The sequence below is a fragment of the Falco rusticolus genome, chromosome 2, assembly GCF_015220075.1.
Source record: "Falco rusticolus isolate bFalRus1 chromosome 2, bFalRus1.pri, whole genome shotgun sequence".
NCBI lineage: Eukaryota > Metazoa > Chordata > Aves > Falconiformes > Falconidae > Falco > Falco rusticolus.
This window is the reverse complement of record NC_051188.1, coordinates 108544077-108560417: the sequence shown is the minus strand read 5'-3', so window position 1 is coordinate 108560417 and position 16341 is coordinate 108544077. Positions and strand designations below refer to the sequence as shown.

General features: G+C 38.6%; 1 protein-coding gene across 9 annotated transcripts in view; it reads right to left on the bottom strand.

The window, feature by feature from the left end:
* The window catches only part of ROBO2 (roundabout guidance receptor 2), a 475917-nt gene that overhangs the window by 151032 nt on the left and 308544 nt on the right, over positions 1–16341 (bottom strand). For all 9 annotated transcript variants that reach the window (XM_037377879.1, XM_037377880.1, XM_037377883.1 and 6 more), the window contains exon 3: positions 329–486. In XM_037377879.1, the coding sequence (XP_037233776.1) occupies positions 329–486 (158 nt within the window). The remainder of the gene's footprint in view (positions 1–328; positions 487–16341) is intronic.

Genomic DNA, 16341 nt, shown 5'->3' with positions numbered 1-16341 from the left:
CTAGAAAAGGTAAGGCCAAACCGGTCAAAGACATCCACTGAGTCCCCCTTCTAACAGACCACCTTACACAACCAAATCTACAGCTCTAATGGGACCTCTGTTACACTGGTTATACAAACCAAGCCTCAGGAAGTTCAAGTTGGAGACCCAAACCAGAAGGAATAATCAACCTCCCCCCTCATTTGGGAAAGGTCAGAAGGGCAAACTGCCAAGAGTAATGATGAGTCTCTGTGGGAAAGGCTATAAAGCTGTAAAGTTCTGCTGCACGCAGCTGTGGAGCTTCGATGCAGGCCCTATGTCTATAGGCAGCCATCTCGGTTGCACTCACACTGATCCGCTCTTCCTTGTCATCAATACGGACTTTATCTTTCTTCCAGTAGATGGTAGGCTCAGGGTGTCCACGAGGTGGCTGGCACTCCAATATGGCAGGCTCTCCAGCTGCCACCACAACATCTGTAGGGTTTTGGCGGAAGTCATCCCGTAGCACTATTGCAAAAAAATGAGGGAAAGAAGAAATAAATTACTAGAAGTGATCACATTGTAGGTGCGGGGGGAAAAATTACATGCAGATACATACAGTATTAAACAATCAAACAAAAATGTCTCAACCATTATTAGGTGATGACTTTGCCTCTTATATTTACTATGAAAGAACTCATAAAAGAAGTTGCCTAAGGCGTGACCTTTTGTTCAGTGGAGGCAGATTTCACATACATGTTTTTTTTCCCCTTGTTTTTTCTCAATAAGAACATGGCTCTGCATTTAAGTTAGAAAGACCTGTAGCACCCATTACACTTTTTAACCTTGACAAGGTTGCTTCCCATCCTTGCAAAAGTAACACTGCAGGTCTGATGTTGTGTTCATAACAAAAATCAACATGCTGAACATCTGGCTAGCCTGGATCTTCAACTTCAGCATAAGCTAGGTAAAGTGACACAACTGATACCGAATTGCAGTTGCAACTTGATTAAGGGTATTGTTATTATTACTGTTATTATTGTTATTACCAAGTATATGCCAAAGTGATCACCAGTTATGAAAGGTGTCAGAGAAATCAAACTGATTGTAGTGTGGTTCCAGCATGTTTATTTCTTCCTTTTATTTTTTTAGTTTTAATATTTCTGCAACTTTGACCAGTGCTGTCCCATGACATTGAAAGAGCATTTAAATCACCAAACTGAGAACTAAATTAGGCAACACAGGCCAGCTTCATATGTAAATCAAGCTTCTGTAAAGAAGGATTAAGTCCAACTAGCTGGCTTCAGTGTGTTAAAATGACATCCACTTCATCATTATTCTTCTATGTGTGTCCTAGTCTCTAGGTTAATTGACATTCTTATAAACATAAAATTGAAAATAGCTCTAGACGAGCTACTGAAATAGAATTTAGGGCATTTCCCCTCCTTGAATTTCAGCTACGTATGGCTTTCATTACAGCTTTAAAACAGTTCTCGCCCTTAATGGAACCAAGGCCCTCTGAGAAATTAGAAAACACTGTATCCTCATGAAGGGGCAAGTCAGGAAGAGTTCAGCAGAAATTGCTCAGTCTCATTTCATAAGCAGAGATAATTTACTGCTTTCAATGTTAATAAAATGTGCCCCGTTTTAACATTTGGAACTGAATATTTTTCTCTTCTGTAATAAGCCAGAAGAAAATATGATTAATACATACAAGAATTGGTTTCTGAATGGGCTGAGGTGAGTGGGCTGTATATATGTGGCACTCAGAATGACATATGAGGGAACTTTTGGTGTTCCCCAGTTTGGGATATACAGGTAGATCCCAGAGGAAGGAGGGAGTTAATTGGAAGTTAATTCCTTTTCTAACAAAAAAAAAAAAAAAAAGAAAAGAAAAAAAAAGACTGATTATTTAGGTCTTGCTCTTGAATAATAAAATAAAAGTGACAGGACACAGTTGGCAACAAAGCAGCCCTGGCAAGAACCCATAGCTTCTTAAGTGACACACCCAATTGACAACTCTTTTCTAAAAAATAACTTAACAAAAATCTCAGCCCCGAAGTATTTCTCATTAATACAAATCTCTCATACGCTTTTGATTCACAATAATCAAATTGACAGAAATGGAATTTTTAGATCTTCAAGATCAAATGGAAGAAATAAATTATGCAAAGCACAACATAGAAACAGTAAGCTGAAGATCATGGACTGCTGACTATTTGGCATTACAACATTTTGCAAAGCCAAGAAAGCTAATACCACAGCAATTTCAGGGAAAGACCAGAAAAAAAAGTCTTACAATATTACATATTTTGGGAAGCATCTTTATGTGTCTCTGTGATCGCTATGATACATAGGAAGAAAAAATACTTTCAGGCAATGTTATACCGTCTTTCATATAACTGGCAAATGGATAAATGTCAACTTTTTCCATTATTATTACACATAAAATAAATATTATTTTTTATTGTCTTGATCCTTTGTACAATTACAGATCTTCAGTGCAAATGCATTAGTGGAAAATCCCCAGAAAATCAGCAGATCCTACAACATAATGACTTTATACTCCTGACTCCTAACTCCTGACAGCAATATTAAGGAAAGCATTTTCCTTGAACGTTTCACAAGGCTATATGAAGCTGACAAATACAGTTTCTTGGGGTGATACGCAGTAAATTACATTAACTTTCTTTGAATCATCCCAGCAACTGTGTAAGGTTCAAATCAGCCTCAGAATATGAGGCTAAGAGGTGATTTGATTTTATCACATTCCTTTACCCAAGTCTTACTGCAAATCTGGCTTGAATGGAAGACAAAATTGATGCTACAGGGTTTACTTAATCTTGCTGTATACCTCAGCACATATGTGAATCTTGAATAGATATATCTAACCATTTCCATCTAAAGCATTCTGTTTTGGAGAAAAAAAAAACAAAAACCATGGTTGGAGAAAAATGAAATAGGGAGAAAAATAAAGCGTGGACAAAAAACCAAAGATAAGAGAAACATGTGTGGAATATAAATTAAAGAGAGAAAACAATCCAGAGAAGGGGAGAAGTAGCACTGTAAATTACGGAGAGAGAAACAAAAACCAAGTACAGGAAAGAAAAATTAGTAAGAATAAAAGCAAAGAGAAAAACAAGGTTAAGAGCAGAGACTGCATTCCTGTGATTCAGCACTTTTAATGCAATATACAACAATGACAAAGCAGAGATATTAATCTGATAGGTACAGCCACCCCAGCACATCCAAAACATCACCCCCAGAGAGAAGCGGGAAGAGGTAGGCGCGTGTGGAGGAGGACCAGGGCAGGAGCTGGCAAGCTCGTCTGTCCCACTCCATGGGCACAGAAAGCCACAGAAGAAAGGAATGTCACTGGAAGTTGAGTTCACACTTATTAGCACAGTAAATGGAAAAGTCGCAGCACAGCTTAGTGCATTCACCATATCTAATGGCACAATCATCTGTGAAAAGAGAAAAATGGTCGAGAGCTGCAGAATATTCCTCAGCCAATTATCCACAATTGCTGGGTACTTCCAAATAACTAACGGTGTGCCTGAGCAGATAGCTCTGTCCACACACTGGCAAGAGGCTTTTGTCCACTTGAGAAGCCAGCCTCTCAGGGCCCTCTTGGCATGGCACAAATACTAGCAAAATTTAAAATATTCATCGCAAGTGGTGAAACATCAGGCTCCTCTTCCTCATCCCATGTTCTTACTTTGCCTTAGCTGCTCCGCTCTGCCAGCCCAACAGCAGAGCAAACATCCTCATGTTTCGAGAGGCAAAGCCTCTGGAAGGGCAAAATCTTCCAGATGGTTAACCTTGCTGTCGATGTAGGTACCGGGGGACCAAGGATCTGAAAAGGACGGCTAAATCCTGCACACAGCCTACAACAGTGCTGCAGACAATTAAAGTTTGATCGGTCTCTTTGTCGCTCGAACAAGCTGATGCTGCTCAAACAAGATAGATGTCTGTGAGCTGCCACATCGGTCTTTAAGGCATGCAAAGTCCTGTACGGCCATTTACAGGTACCCGCGAGTGTAATCACGGAAAGCAAGCACATCCAGCCCCGGCAGCGCCGAGATAACCGCCGGCAGGCCTCGCACCTGCTGGAGCAGGGGAGGAAGCAGAAGAAAGGAGCCCTGCTACCAAGGCAACCGCTTCCCAGCACCTGCCAGCTTAGGCCCAAATCCAGGCCTCAGTCAGACTGGTGCTCATAAACTCAGGGAATTACATGGAAACCGAATTAATTTCCTCAACTGAGGCTCCAGCAATTTGTTTAAAGGAAGCAGAGATAAAGCCACGACGTTTACGGGGTAGGAGGGAAGGTGGTGGGGTTAAAATTATTCTAGGCTAGATATCCATGCCTTAATCCTTCTTTCCACTACAACAGCTTTCAAGCCCTTAGAAAGAAAACATTTTTATAGGATTTACATTACATGATGATTAAAAATACCATCTGTCTGCTTCCACTTTTTCAATCTGGTCCATGTCCCATGAGCCACAGCTATGGTCAGAGCAGCTAAGCTGGAAGGAAGAAGTGGATGCCCGTCAGGAGGCTTTGGGATAATTGCATTCTTCTCCCACCAGCGCTCAGCTCTCCACCTCCTCCCCCCAGCACACACGGTGAACATCTGAGATTACTGGGAACGGAAGGGAGGGAAAGACTATCTTTTTGCCTTTTTCAATGCATGATAATGTCTTAAAACACAGCTACATCTGTTGTGCTGACTAGAGGGTATAAAGGGATATTGAGTAAATATTAATGTGCTTCTGTAACTTGGGTCCTGGTAGTTTATGTTCCCCCTCCTATTTTGTATTGTGTTTATCTCAGGATAATATTATTATATAAAGATTTTATGCAGCCACATCGGTGGTAGGTTGGTGACCTGCCACGTGCAGGTAGGTCTCCCCTGGTCCAAAGCACTGCCCCACAGGCATTTTCCTAAATCCTCATCTCTCCACTACTGCTTTGGTGCTTCTCTCCTCTGATACATACTGATACACTCAATAAACATGAATTATTATGTCAAATAACTGCCCAGATGTCATGCAGTGGGCAGATTAAAGGATTATTATACTTTAGACAGCGTATGGTGCAGGGGGGTGTTTTAGAACTTGGCTAATGTGTATGATCTGCTGAAATGGTCCCTGAGCAAGCCAGCACTACCTGCTGAAACGGGGTCACTGAAAAATAACAAGGGGTCACAGACAAACTTCCTCATGAATAATAATGACAATACACTTTTTCTGAGGAGGATGCCACCCTACCCCTTTGTTTCAGCAACTGCCTCTTTCACATTCTGTAAGGAAATTTTTTATTAAACCACAACCTAGGCAATAGTTCTAGGCAAGGCTCCCAGGCAGTTTCTGAGCTCCCTTTGGCATGTTTATGCCTGGGAAAAGTTGCCATCTTGTTAAAAAGAAGATGATAAGGAACTACAACTTTTTTTACTCCCATTCTTTTTCCCATCCTTCACCTATCTCCTGATACAGATATTGCCTAGGAGAGATGAATGCTAGCTGATTTACCATGACTCAAAATGTTCTGATTTTACCTTAAAATAAGGCCCCAAACCCACAAGATGCATTTTCAGAGGCGTTAGGATATTTTCAAAGAGTCCAGCAGCTGCAACAATGTTTGATTAGTAGGGTCCCTAGAAATCAAAGTGAGGAAGTGAGCAGCAGGGAGATAACTGCATCAAGAAACAAAAGAAAGAGTATCTTCTTCTTGCAGATTCAGCAACTTTCTTTGGATTCATCCCTTTTTCTCACTCAGTATTTCATGTGTTTCTGAACTCAGTAAGCTACTCAGTACTTACAGTTAAAGGTAGCTTGCTCTTTATTATCAGGCCTCGGCAAAGACCAAAATGTGAAAAACCACTCCATTCTGACACACTTTCTAAAACTTCTAACAGCTCATGTATAAGGATATAGACATTTACAGAATTTGGACTTTGTGATGAGCATTAATGTCTAAACATGAAAGTGGAGACCCTTGCTTCTAAACAACAGAATCTATTAAACCAGGTGAACAAACAATTTCGGTCTTAGAAATCAGGTGCATGAATTGACACTGACAAGTAAGTAGATTCCCAAAAGAGTCAGTTGGAGACAGATGGATTTTTTTCACACCTCTAAATTTCAGTCTGAGGTGTACCCCAGCTAGCTGGCTCCACTAAGGTCAGGAAAGAAGATAGGCTTTCTCCTTCCTTATTTACAGCGCACACTGCAAGATCAGACCTTGAAAACTTTCTTCGACAGTTAACCCAATTAAGGGCACTGTTGACCTATTTTCCCTTTTACACAATTACACAGGTACAAAAGTGAAAGTTAGTGCACACATGAGCTTATGATTTGTTTCTGATTTTTTAAAGGCTGCTATTTGTGCTGAATTAAACATACACACTACAGCCTGAATACACTTACTGAAAAATTTTATAATGTCCTTCCTTTCTTGTGATTTATTGTGATCACTTGAATGCAATCTGACATCTCTGTAATTTTTTATGAAAGATTTTATTTCACTACTAGATAGCATGAAGATTAGAGATTTTTCTAATTTGGAACATAACATATTTATGTTTAAGCTTCCTGATTGAAAATAAAGTTCTATCACCTGTCTTCATTGCAATGAAGCCTCAATAGCCTTCTCTCTTTTTTAAACTCCCGCCTCCTTCCACCAACAAATTCTGAATGTTGCAGCTAACAGTCAGCAATCTCATTACCCATCTGCTGTAAATCTTCAAAAGCATCACTGTGTTTTGACAGTTGAGAAAGGCAAAGGGAAGCAATAAGCATAACCAAGTATTCTTTATGACTGCAAATATCCTTAGGACCACATTTAAGTAATTTCAGAAATCTAAAGCTATACAACTTAATATGTTGAAAAATTTTCTCTAGGATATAGAGCAGATTTCTTTTTTCTCATACTTTAAAACATAATCACTCTTGATGAATGCACTGCACAGATTGCTAATGCTAACAAGAGACACATTACCAAGAGTTTTATTTCATTGAAACTAAAAGCCCTATTGCTTGCTTAAAAGTTCAGAGACTTTCTAGAAGAACTGGTGTCACAATTGCATACAACAAACTTTGAAAAATATGCATGATCTGTTGTAAGTCATACAATTTAACAAGGATCAGACATTTAGCGGTTTACAAGGGCAGTTATTTAATGACCCTTTAAATTCAAGTCTGACGTTAGCTTTTACGTGGTCTTCACATTTAATGGACTACATATTCAGAAAATCATGGGCAAGTAATTTATTTTTTTTCCCAACTAATGTGAATATCAGATATGGAACCAAGGACGACTTCAAAAATCACCATATCACAACTGAACTACTGCACTTCCACTGTTGCTTGTATGTCAGCGTGTCTTCTTTGCAGCAAGAATATGGGACTAGTTTCACCAAAAGCACTAGAGAAGTCTTCAAATCACACTGACTATGTTTCTCTCCCAACAATGCAATACGGAGGACTGTGTTTGGTTAAAAAGGCAATAATACAGAATCCCTTGAAGGCTGCTATCAGAAAAAGGATAGACCAGGCTGGATAGACCTTTGCTCTCCTGCAGTACAGACACTCTTAGGTTTTAATAAGCAAAATTACACACACACCCCCACACACACCCCCCACAACAAACACCCAAACCAAACAAACAAAAGCCAAAAAAAACCCCCACCAAACCACCCCAAACTTAAAGGAATTAGAAATATATAACCAATTTTCAAAAGCAATGGCATCCAAAAAAACTCAAATGTTACCGTCAGAGATATATGAATGAAATTCAGGTGGGAGCTTTTTGAGTGCTTTGGAAGAGCACACAGAAACTCCAATGCACATGCAGAGTACAGCAGAGATTCCCCAGAAAGTACAGATTTAATTACTAAGTGCAGAAACCACAGTATAATAGCATGCAGGTTTACTGTTGTGAGTACAGAAGTAGCGCTACTAGGTACTTGCAGCACTGTGCTCAACCTAACGAATGCTACCTAGAGTCTGACACAGTGTTGAGCAATTGTATTTTTTCTGTTTTCAAACTAAAGCTGGTTCTCCAGCCACCACTTTAGCTGCTTCAGTCCCCTGGGCTTCCAGGTCAAGCCCAGCCAAAACACCTAAAATGTACATGTGCCCTCAGTAAAACAAAGGAGAAAGAACAGATGAGAATCATGAAAACGAATACAAATGAATGAATATTTCTTGTATGAGAAATATAGAATGTTATATGCTTCATTTAATCAATATAATACAGACTGCAATCTCTGAGCTCCACTGAAGTGTGAATAGCCTCTAATAAACTTCTTGTGTACACATGCACAACACATACACAACAGCTGGGATGCTTTCCCATCTTGGCAGGGGGTTACTGACACATTACTGCTATACTTTAGCCACATTAGGCAAAGCATCAAACAAAATAGGCTGTTGCCCAACATAGGAATTCTCTTCCTTCCACACCCCCCCCCGCCCTCTGTTCCTAACCCTGGTCTCTATCAAGCTTTATCTGTTAATTATAAGATAAAACTCATCTATTCAGGTTTTTGTGAGCAGGATCATTTTTTTTGTCAGGGCTTTTGTATTTCTGCCTTCAGAAGTCAGGATTGAAAACAAGATATTTCAGCAGGCATAGCAAGGCACATATTTCTTGATAAGCTTTCATAACTCTATTGCAAGGGGACTGCGCAGCCACACTTCATCAGACATGAAGCCTGAGATGCATCCACAGCTGGTATGCAGAACCAGTGGGAGCCGCCTGCTGCTTCTTGAATACCTCACTTCCCATCCTGCAAACTGTCCTCGTGTCAATAGGCCGTTTTGGGGTGCTTGCCAGATGCCATTTAAACAGGCCTGCTCTACCAGCTTGGCTGGTCTCATGTCCTCTGTCCCATGAACAGGCACATCATTGCACCCAGGCTCGGCAGCATCATATCCTCCTGGACCCTGACCTCAGTGTGCCTTCTTTAATCGTTAACCTTCTGAAGGGCTTAACTGTTTCCATTTTTAGAATTTGTCCCAATATTTTGAGATTGGAAATGCATAAAACATGTTTGCGTGACTGTCACTGAGACATGCCCAGTCATTTGAAGCTAGTGAAAAATAAATGCCACGTGAAAGAAGAACTGTGTATCTAGGTAGTGGGATGGCAGAAGGCTACAAGTCACCAGGTATGTGTACTCACCATTCCAGCTATATTTGGAACCCCTCTCCAAGAATTTAAATCAAAACCCCACCCCCTACAACTCTACAACTCCTCCACCACTTACGATTTCATATCATCTTAATTCAATATTATGTTAATACTCTACAATAAATCAAAAAAGCAAAGACAGTCCAAAGACATTGCTGTTTAAAACTCCAATTTTACCATCTCTGAGGACGGTAAGAAATTTTTTTTTCTTGCAGTGTTCAAGTGTTGGGTTCTTATGAAGTTTCATCATCGGACATTTCCTACATAAAAAGCTCCATTCAGATTTAACAGCTATTAACAATCTAACAAGTGCTAGATGACATTTTTTTCTGGATTATCTTGAACACTACAAATAATTTATCTGTCACTTATCATCACATTATTGTGCATAATTAATTTAAGTTTCCAGAGCTTTAAAGAACTAAAGGAACAACATGATATGTAGACCTTGTATTAAATCTTCAGGACAGAGTCATTTGTGTTCCGTCAACATGCTACCAGCTAGGAAAAAATCCACAAACAACTGAATAAAAGAGTAGTTTTCTATAGTCTAAATATGAGAAGAAAGCCACAGATTTGTGACTTTATGCAAAACAAAGATGAAACTAGTGTAATTTGCAGGAATTCTTTTGTAGTTTTGATCTGCTCAAATAGCATAAGGAATTACTTCCATGCAATATGAAATATAACTCTCACACTCATTTTCAAAAGAGAAGAATAATATAAGAATTCACATTGCTCTCATTATTATTCACTACATTGTGCAAGAGGAAAGAAAAAAATTAAAGAAGCAGGAGCAAAGACCAACCGTAACAGCCTGAAGCAACAATTTTGAAAGAGGAGCTTCAGCACCCAGAGGGAGACTCGAACCTGGAAGTCCAGCTCCACCCTCCAGTCACACTATGCTGTGCCTGAGACTCAAAATGACCTTCAGCTGAGTGGTTACACCAGCTCCCAGACATACTGTTGAAAATACACTAGCATAACATTTTGAATTGTGGTAAAGATGAAACAAACTATTTTTTCTAATACCACTTTCCCAAAGTGCTATTTCATGTACAACAAATTTTGCGTAATAGAAAAATGAACTGTACCATAAAACTAGAATAAAATAAATCCCCCACGTCACACATCCTTCTAAACCCTCGGTGCTGAATATTCCTCTGGCAGTTCAGTACAAGAGAAAACCAGGGTGAACTACGGATCTGCTGATGGCTTTAAAATAAGAGAAAACTGTCAAACAGAACAACTCAAATACTTGCTTATTCCAGACTATAGAGAAGAAACAATCTGAGACACGCCTGTAAAACAGCCTTTAACAGTGTGTTACTTAATAGCTGGAGCAGCCTTTTGGATGAAGGGGTCACGTTCCTTTTAAGTGTCTGAAAGACCTTTGTTATTCCCACAGTTAGAATATGAAATAATTTTTACAATCTTTCATCTTCCTTTTGTTTTTTGTATATAAACTACTAGTGTAAAAAAAAGAGTCCATTCCAGCTCAGGCATATTTAATAACTAAATATTGAAATAGATTTTATTTTAAACAGGAACCTCCTGGCACACGTAAGTAATTTGTTTCACTCCTTAGCACAGAGTTTAACTAACCACATAGTACCTGTATCTCTAGCTCCCACAAAAGATCTAATTCCTGTACATTTATATAGTTACTGTCATTCTTCAATTGCATTAGAAAACAAGGGGATGTACTGACAAGATAAAGTATTCAAGCACCATATGATAGACAAAGTATAATATTGAAACAGGCAGATTAGATTATTAGACTAGACAGGATTGGATGGAGGGAATTTTTAGCCTGCCACAGTATTCACCTGGGATAGATTTTAGGCCAAGTAGTACAAACATTTTCTTCCATTCCAATTAAGGGGGGTGGGGGGGTGGGGGAAGAAAGAAAAGAAAAAAAAATTATCCTGCTTGGAGGATTTTTAACCCATATCACTCTACTGACCCAGTTCACAGCGTGGATCCACAAGCAACTGAGAGAATGACAAGCTATTACAAGTGGAGGAAGTAAGTGGCCAGGAGAGAATAGTACTACTTAAACCAGATTTTCCACCAAGGAAAATGTATTGTTAAACTATGCATTATACTTCCCTATATTTAGAATAAGGAATATATAAAATACAATAGCTCATATAACCAGTGCATGCTGTGGGATTTCTCTGAGACCAGGAGAACTGGAAACATTCTGTAGTTTGCTTGTGCAGCTTCAATTAAGGCAAATTGAATTAAACTCTCCCTTGAGGAGGACCTCTGTAGCTCTGCTCCTCCTTTTCTGAACAATTCCAGATGTAGGTGAGGAACATGTTCAGTTTCTCTCTGAAGACTTCCACATGCCTGGCTGTGCTGCCACATTCATACAAAGAGGTGAGCTTCTGGGGGAGAAAGCATGGGGCACTAAACAATGCTCAGCCAACAGTTGGTTCATGTTTGATTTTTACAATTTTATTCTGTTCATTGGGGCTTTCTTTCTTACTTAGCAACAGATGGACCTGCTAGAAACAACTCAGAAGAGATGGAAAAACTTCTGCTGCTGAACAAATGGAAGTTTAGTACAATGTGGCTCATAATCACACATTCGGTAGCACTTTGCTTTCTCCCTGTCTTATCCAGAATTTATTACCTGCTTAATAGCTGCTCTTTGCACTTCCTTTGAACACCTATTCAATCCAAGGTGCTAACTGGAACTCCTTTTTAAATGCCACCAGTGCCCCTTGACTTCTGTTGTAGGAATCAGTAAGGAATGTAGGCATCATCCTTCCAGTGTAGTTCTGCAGGTTCACCTTAGCATTTTGAGGCTCAGCAATCAGAATAGCCACTCTTGGGGCACACCTTTGGGTCTGGCATATGCAGGAGTGATGGACCTCCAGCAGGTCTTACTGCTGACCACAGCTCATGATTTTCCTTTCTCAGATGTTTGCTAGAATGCTTTCCTCCACAACAGCAGGGTACAGGAGATCAACTCCATTTTACTGAAACTCATGAAAGCTTTCAACCCCCCTGAGGCTTCCCTCACCCCACTGAAAGGCTGTGATACGTATTGGTGGTTCTTTGTTTTTTGTGTTTTATTTGGTTGTTTTTTTTTTTAATAGCAGGTCACAGGGCTATACTATAAACAAGACAGCACTATACTAGTTTAGCGCAACTAATATTTTGTTAAGATTTCAAAATTTTCTTCTTGTTCTTTTCTAAGCAGATATCTTAGGCCACTGAGCTAAGATTTTTCAATACTTTTTCAAAAAATTAAACAGAAATGTCAGCACTGGCAGATGCCAAGCAGTAAATCCAGTGTGTAACTGAATTTGCTGAGCATGAGCAGTTTAATCCTGCATTGTGCAGGGCCTGAACATCAGCATCCATCCCAATGTACAGTGCAGCCAGCACAGAGCTGTTGTCTGGGAATTTACCTGGGATTTCTGGGCATCCAGGAGCCTGGGCTGCAGACATTCAACAGATCACTCTCAGTGGACGTAAGTAGAGCTGGCAGTTTGGATTCAAATCTCTACCAGTCCTTTTTAAAATAATAAATCCAATATATTTATTCATAACTCACCTTCAGGTCCTACTGGCGATGGTAAATCCATTAAACTTTGCTTTCACTGTTCATATGATGTTTATAAAAATTGTAGGTGGAATTACAACCAGTAATACAAAGCTTGGTATTTTTTCGCCTCAGATGTAATAACGAGCTGGATAAGAACAAAGTTGACCCAGGGATTTCAGTACAGAAACTTTCATTGGAAACACGAGCAGTAGTGTGCAAACCCATGTTTTTATGTCAATATAATAACGGCATTTCTACACTTATTACTAAGTATAGATCTACTGCTGGATTCTTGGTTGATGGCACATTCATAAAATGAATTATATTTCTTCTTAAACTATATAATTAACTCTTAATGAACCCTTCCCTTCTCCCAGTAAATTCAATTTTATCTAATCCTTGGGTTTATGGTAATGTTCAGCTCATTAAAATGTTACTTAAAACTCATTAAAATGCACACTGAGAGGTAACAGCTTCATTACAGTAATATGTTGTAAAAGAAAAAAGAATGCTTTATTATCATTTGTTTCCAAAACTGAATACATTTGCATAGTGATGAGGTTCACAGGATATTTTCAGTAGTACTCAATAATTAAGCAGTTCAGTAATTAAAAATGCATTTTCTAAAAATAATTTTATGTTCTTGCTTACTCCCTGTTGTTTTTTTCAATTGGGAGAAGTGTTCATGTTGATACAGTTTACAGAGTCAAGCAACAGTGATACCTGCATTGACATGAAAGATATAGCAGTCTAAGCCCTTGGCAAATTTCTGTTTCAAAATAATAAGTTCAAATTGCTACCAACATATTTTACAGGTCAGACTTTCTACCAAAGTCATAAATATCCCTCCAATCACTTTTTTAACACCAGGGACAACCAGGAGTTATGCAAGGGCCTTTCAAGTGCAAAGCCTTACTATAATTTTCATCATTTATTGTTACTATACACTAGCACATGATAGAATACCTGAGCAGAGGTCAGCTGGGACCTAGACATGGCTTTAGAGGACATCAGAGTAACTGTGAATCTGCCCTAACTCATGTCGCACGGCAGAAACCCTCAAGCTGGGGTACTGACTGTACAGCAGTGTTGTAGTTTTATTCCTGCCTTTCAGCTTTTCCTCTTGCCAGGGGCTGCCCTAGCTCTAGGGCAAAAGGACTCCCCTTGCACAGCCCTGCTAGCCGCGTGCCATCTTCTTGCGTTCCACCGACAGCACAAGGTTGACAGTACCAATAATAAAATTCTGGCCAAATACGTGCATCAGGAGTAGGATTTGTCTGCACCATAAAGGTGGATATTATTATGGTTAGGTATGTGATTAATAGAATTATACTTAACATCCAAGCCTGATCACATTTACTTTAACAACTTCTATTGGAATAAATTGCTGTGCTGGTTTAGAGAAATTAAATGCAAAAGTTAAAAGGTCCAGGCTTGTTTTCAATATCTCTCTCCTCTGAGTAGTAAGTGAAAATGTATTACCAAACAGTCAAAAGCTAGAGATGAAAGTTACATCTTCCCAGTAACCTCAGCACTAAGAGTGTGTAGTGTCCAGTATTTGCCATATGCCATTAGTGCGGAAGTTATTTTGCTAACTTTCATTTTAAGAGCCCAAGAATGGTTACTGGAAAAACTATCATACCTTGCCAGGGTGTGGAGCCTAAAATCTTAGATGGGAGAAACACATCTATGAAGCCTTGAGTCATTCAAGGAACTGTCTAATTTAATACCATTTAAGAGCCCTTGAAGTATTAATTTAATACCAATCACTGCTCTTTTCTATTGCTTTCAAATATTATTTCTACTTCTATAAAATATACTCTTTTTTTGACATACATGCATCAGAATGCACCCAGTATGGATTCTTCCAGCTTGCGAAAGTTGACTAGCATGCTGAAGAGACCAACTTAAAATATGGATGCAGCAGGTTAGACATGTCAATGTAAAGGGAACAGAGAAAAGTGGTCAGCACTCTTTCAACTTCTGTACTATTAGTAGAGAGTAACAGACTAGAACAAAATGTACTAACAGATTCAGCATTTTCAGCAGCTTTGCCTTCCCAAACAAGCGGAAAAAAAAATCACTTATATGTAATAGGATAGCATTCTTGTGGTACCAGGCTGGTACCAAATAAAATCAAGTTATCTGGTTTACCATTGTTTTCCTGGGTGAGTCTGGATGATTAACTGATCTCGGTTCCCATATGTAAACGGATGATCAGACTTTTTTTACTCACTTTTTTTATTATTTATATAAATCAGTCTCACAGATTTTTACAATCTCTTCTATGTACTTTGTGTAGTTACTCAGACAGTAGTTCAAATGACAATTCTATAACACGTATCTTAACAAAATTTATAAAAATAAATCCAAGACACTTACTTAGTGAGACATCAGTGTGGAGGCTGAAAATTGTTGTTTAATACAATAAGTCAGGTCATATTGTTGAATTTTCTTTTGATATTCCTTTAATAAACCAAACCCTTCTGATGGAGATGCACATTACTGTTTCAACTCTAATTTACATGCTATGTTTTCAGCTGTTTCAAAAGAAAGCAATGTGCCTTTTTAGCAAAGTAAACAATCTCTCATTTTATCTTTATTGCACACACTAGCAGATAAGTAATTTCTCTCAAACACTCAGCAAGATGGCTGGAAATAAATAATTCTGAAAATAAGTAACTGCCATAATAAGTATTAATGTTGAAAACCCTCTCCATTGTACTTCCATTTATTGACTAAGTAAAATTAAATGAGATAGCATAAATATGAAATAGAAGATAGATGGTATACTATCTTCTTATAAAAGATTATATATAAAATTATATATATAAAAGATGTATAAAAGATAAACTATCTTCTTATAAAAGATTACCTTTTATATTTACTAGTTCTGCCGTACATAAACACTGTGTAAATTGAACAATCAGCAACAAAGTCTGTAAAAAAAGTTTAACAATATACTAAAGTCTCAGTTTTCAATTGCTGTATATGGGAGGGATGGCCAGTGTATTAAATCAAAAGTTTAGCAGAAATATGTAAGTGTGACTAATATTATTGCCAGATTTGTGAAGTCATGGCTATGCATATCTAAACCTCAAAAGAGGAAGCTCTTCTATTGTGTTAATTTTATGACCACATAAGCAAACAAAATTGATACCGTTTTAATTCAGAACTGATATAATAACTTTAAAAAGAGAAACATGGAGAAACAGTGCTTTCTCGCTGCCCAAGTCATTCTGTTCACTGCATCCCCCTGCTGATATGAGGAGAGAGAAGCCACAGTGAGACGAGATACGCTCACCAGCAGGATAGGACTGGAGCTTTAATGCAAGTGATGTGCTGCTGTGATCTGAAAATGCCTGAAGAATTTAAACTAACCATTTCAGATTATTTTTTAACTTGTAGGAAAATAACTGCCAGATACAAGTGGTGTTTTGTACTCTCTTGTAGCATGATACGATGGTCATTTCAAAATGCATCAAATCTTTTCCCGTTAAAATACTGTATAATGCATTCTCACATAGTGCCTCCCTGCTGAGGTTATATTACATGTTGCTGTTTCCAAACGGATGATGGCTTTTAGCTTAATGAATTTATTTCTCAAAAGGACACCTGAATACCT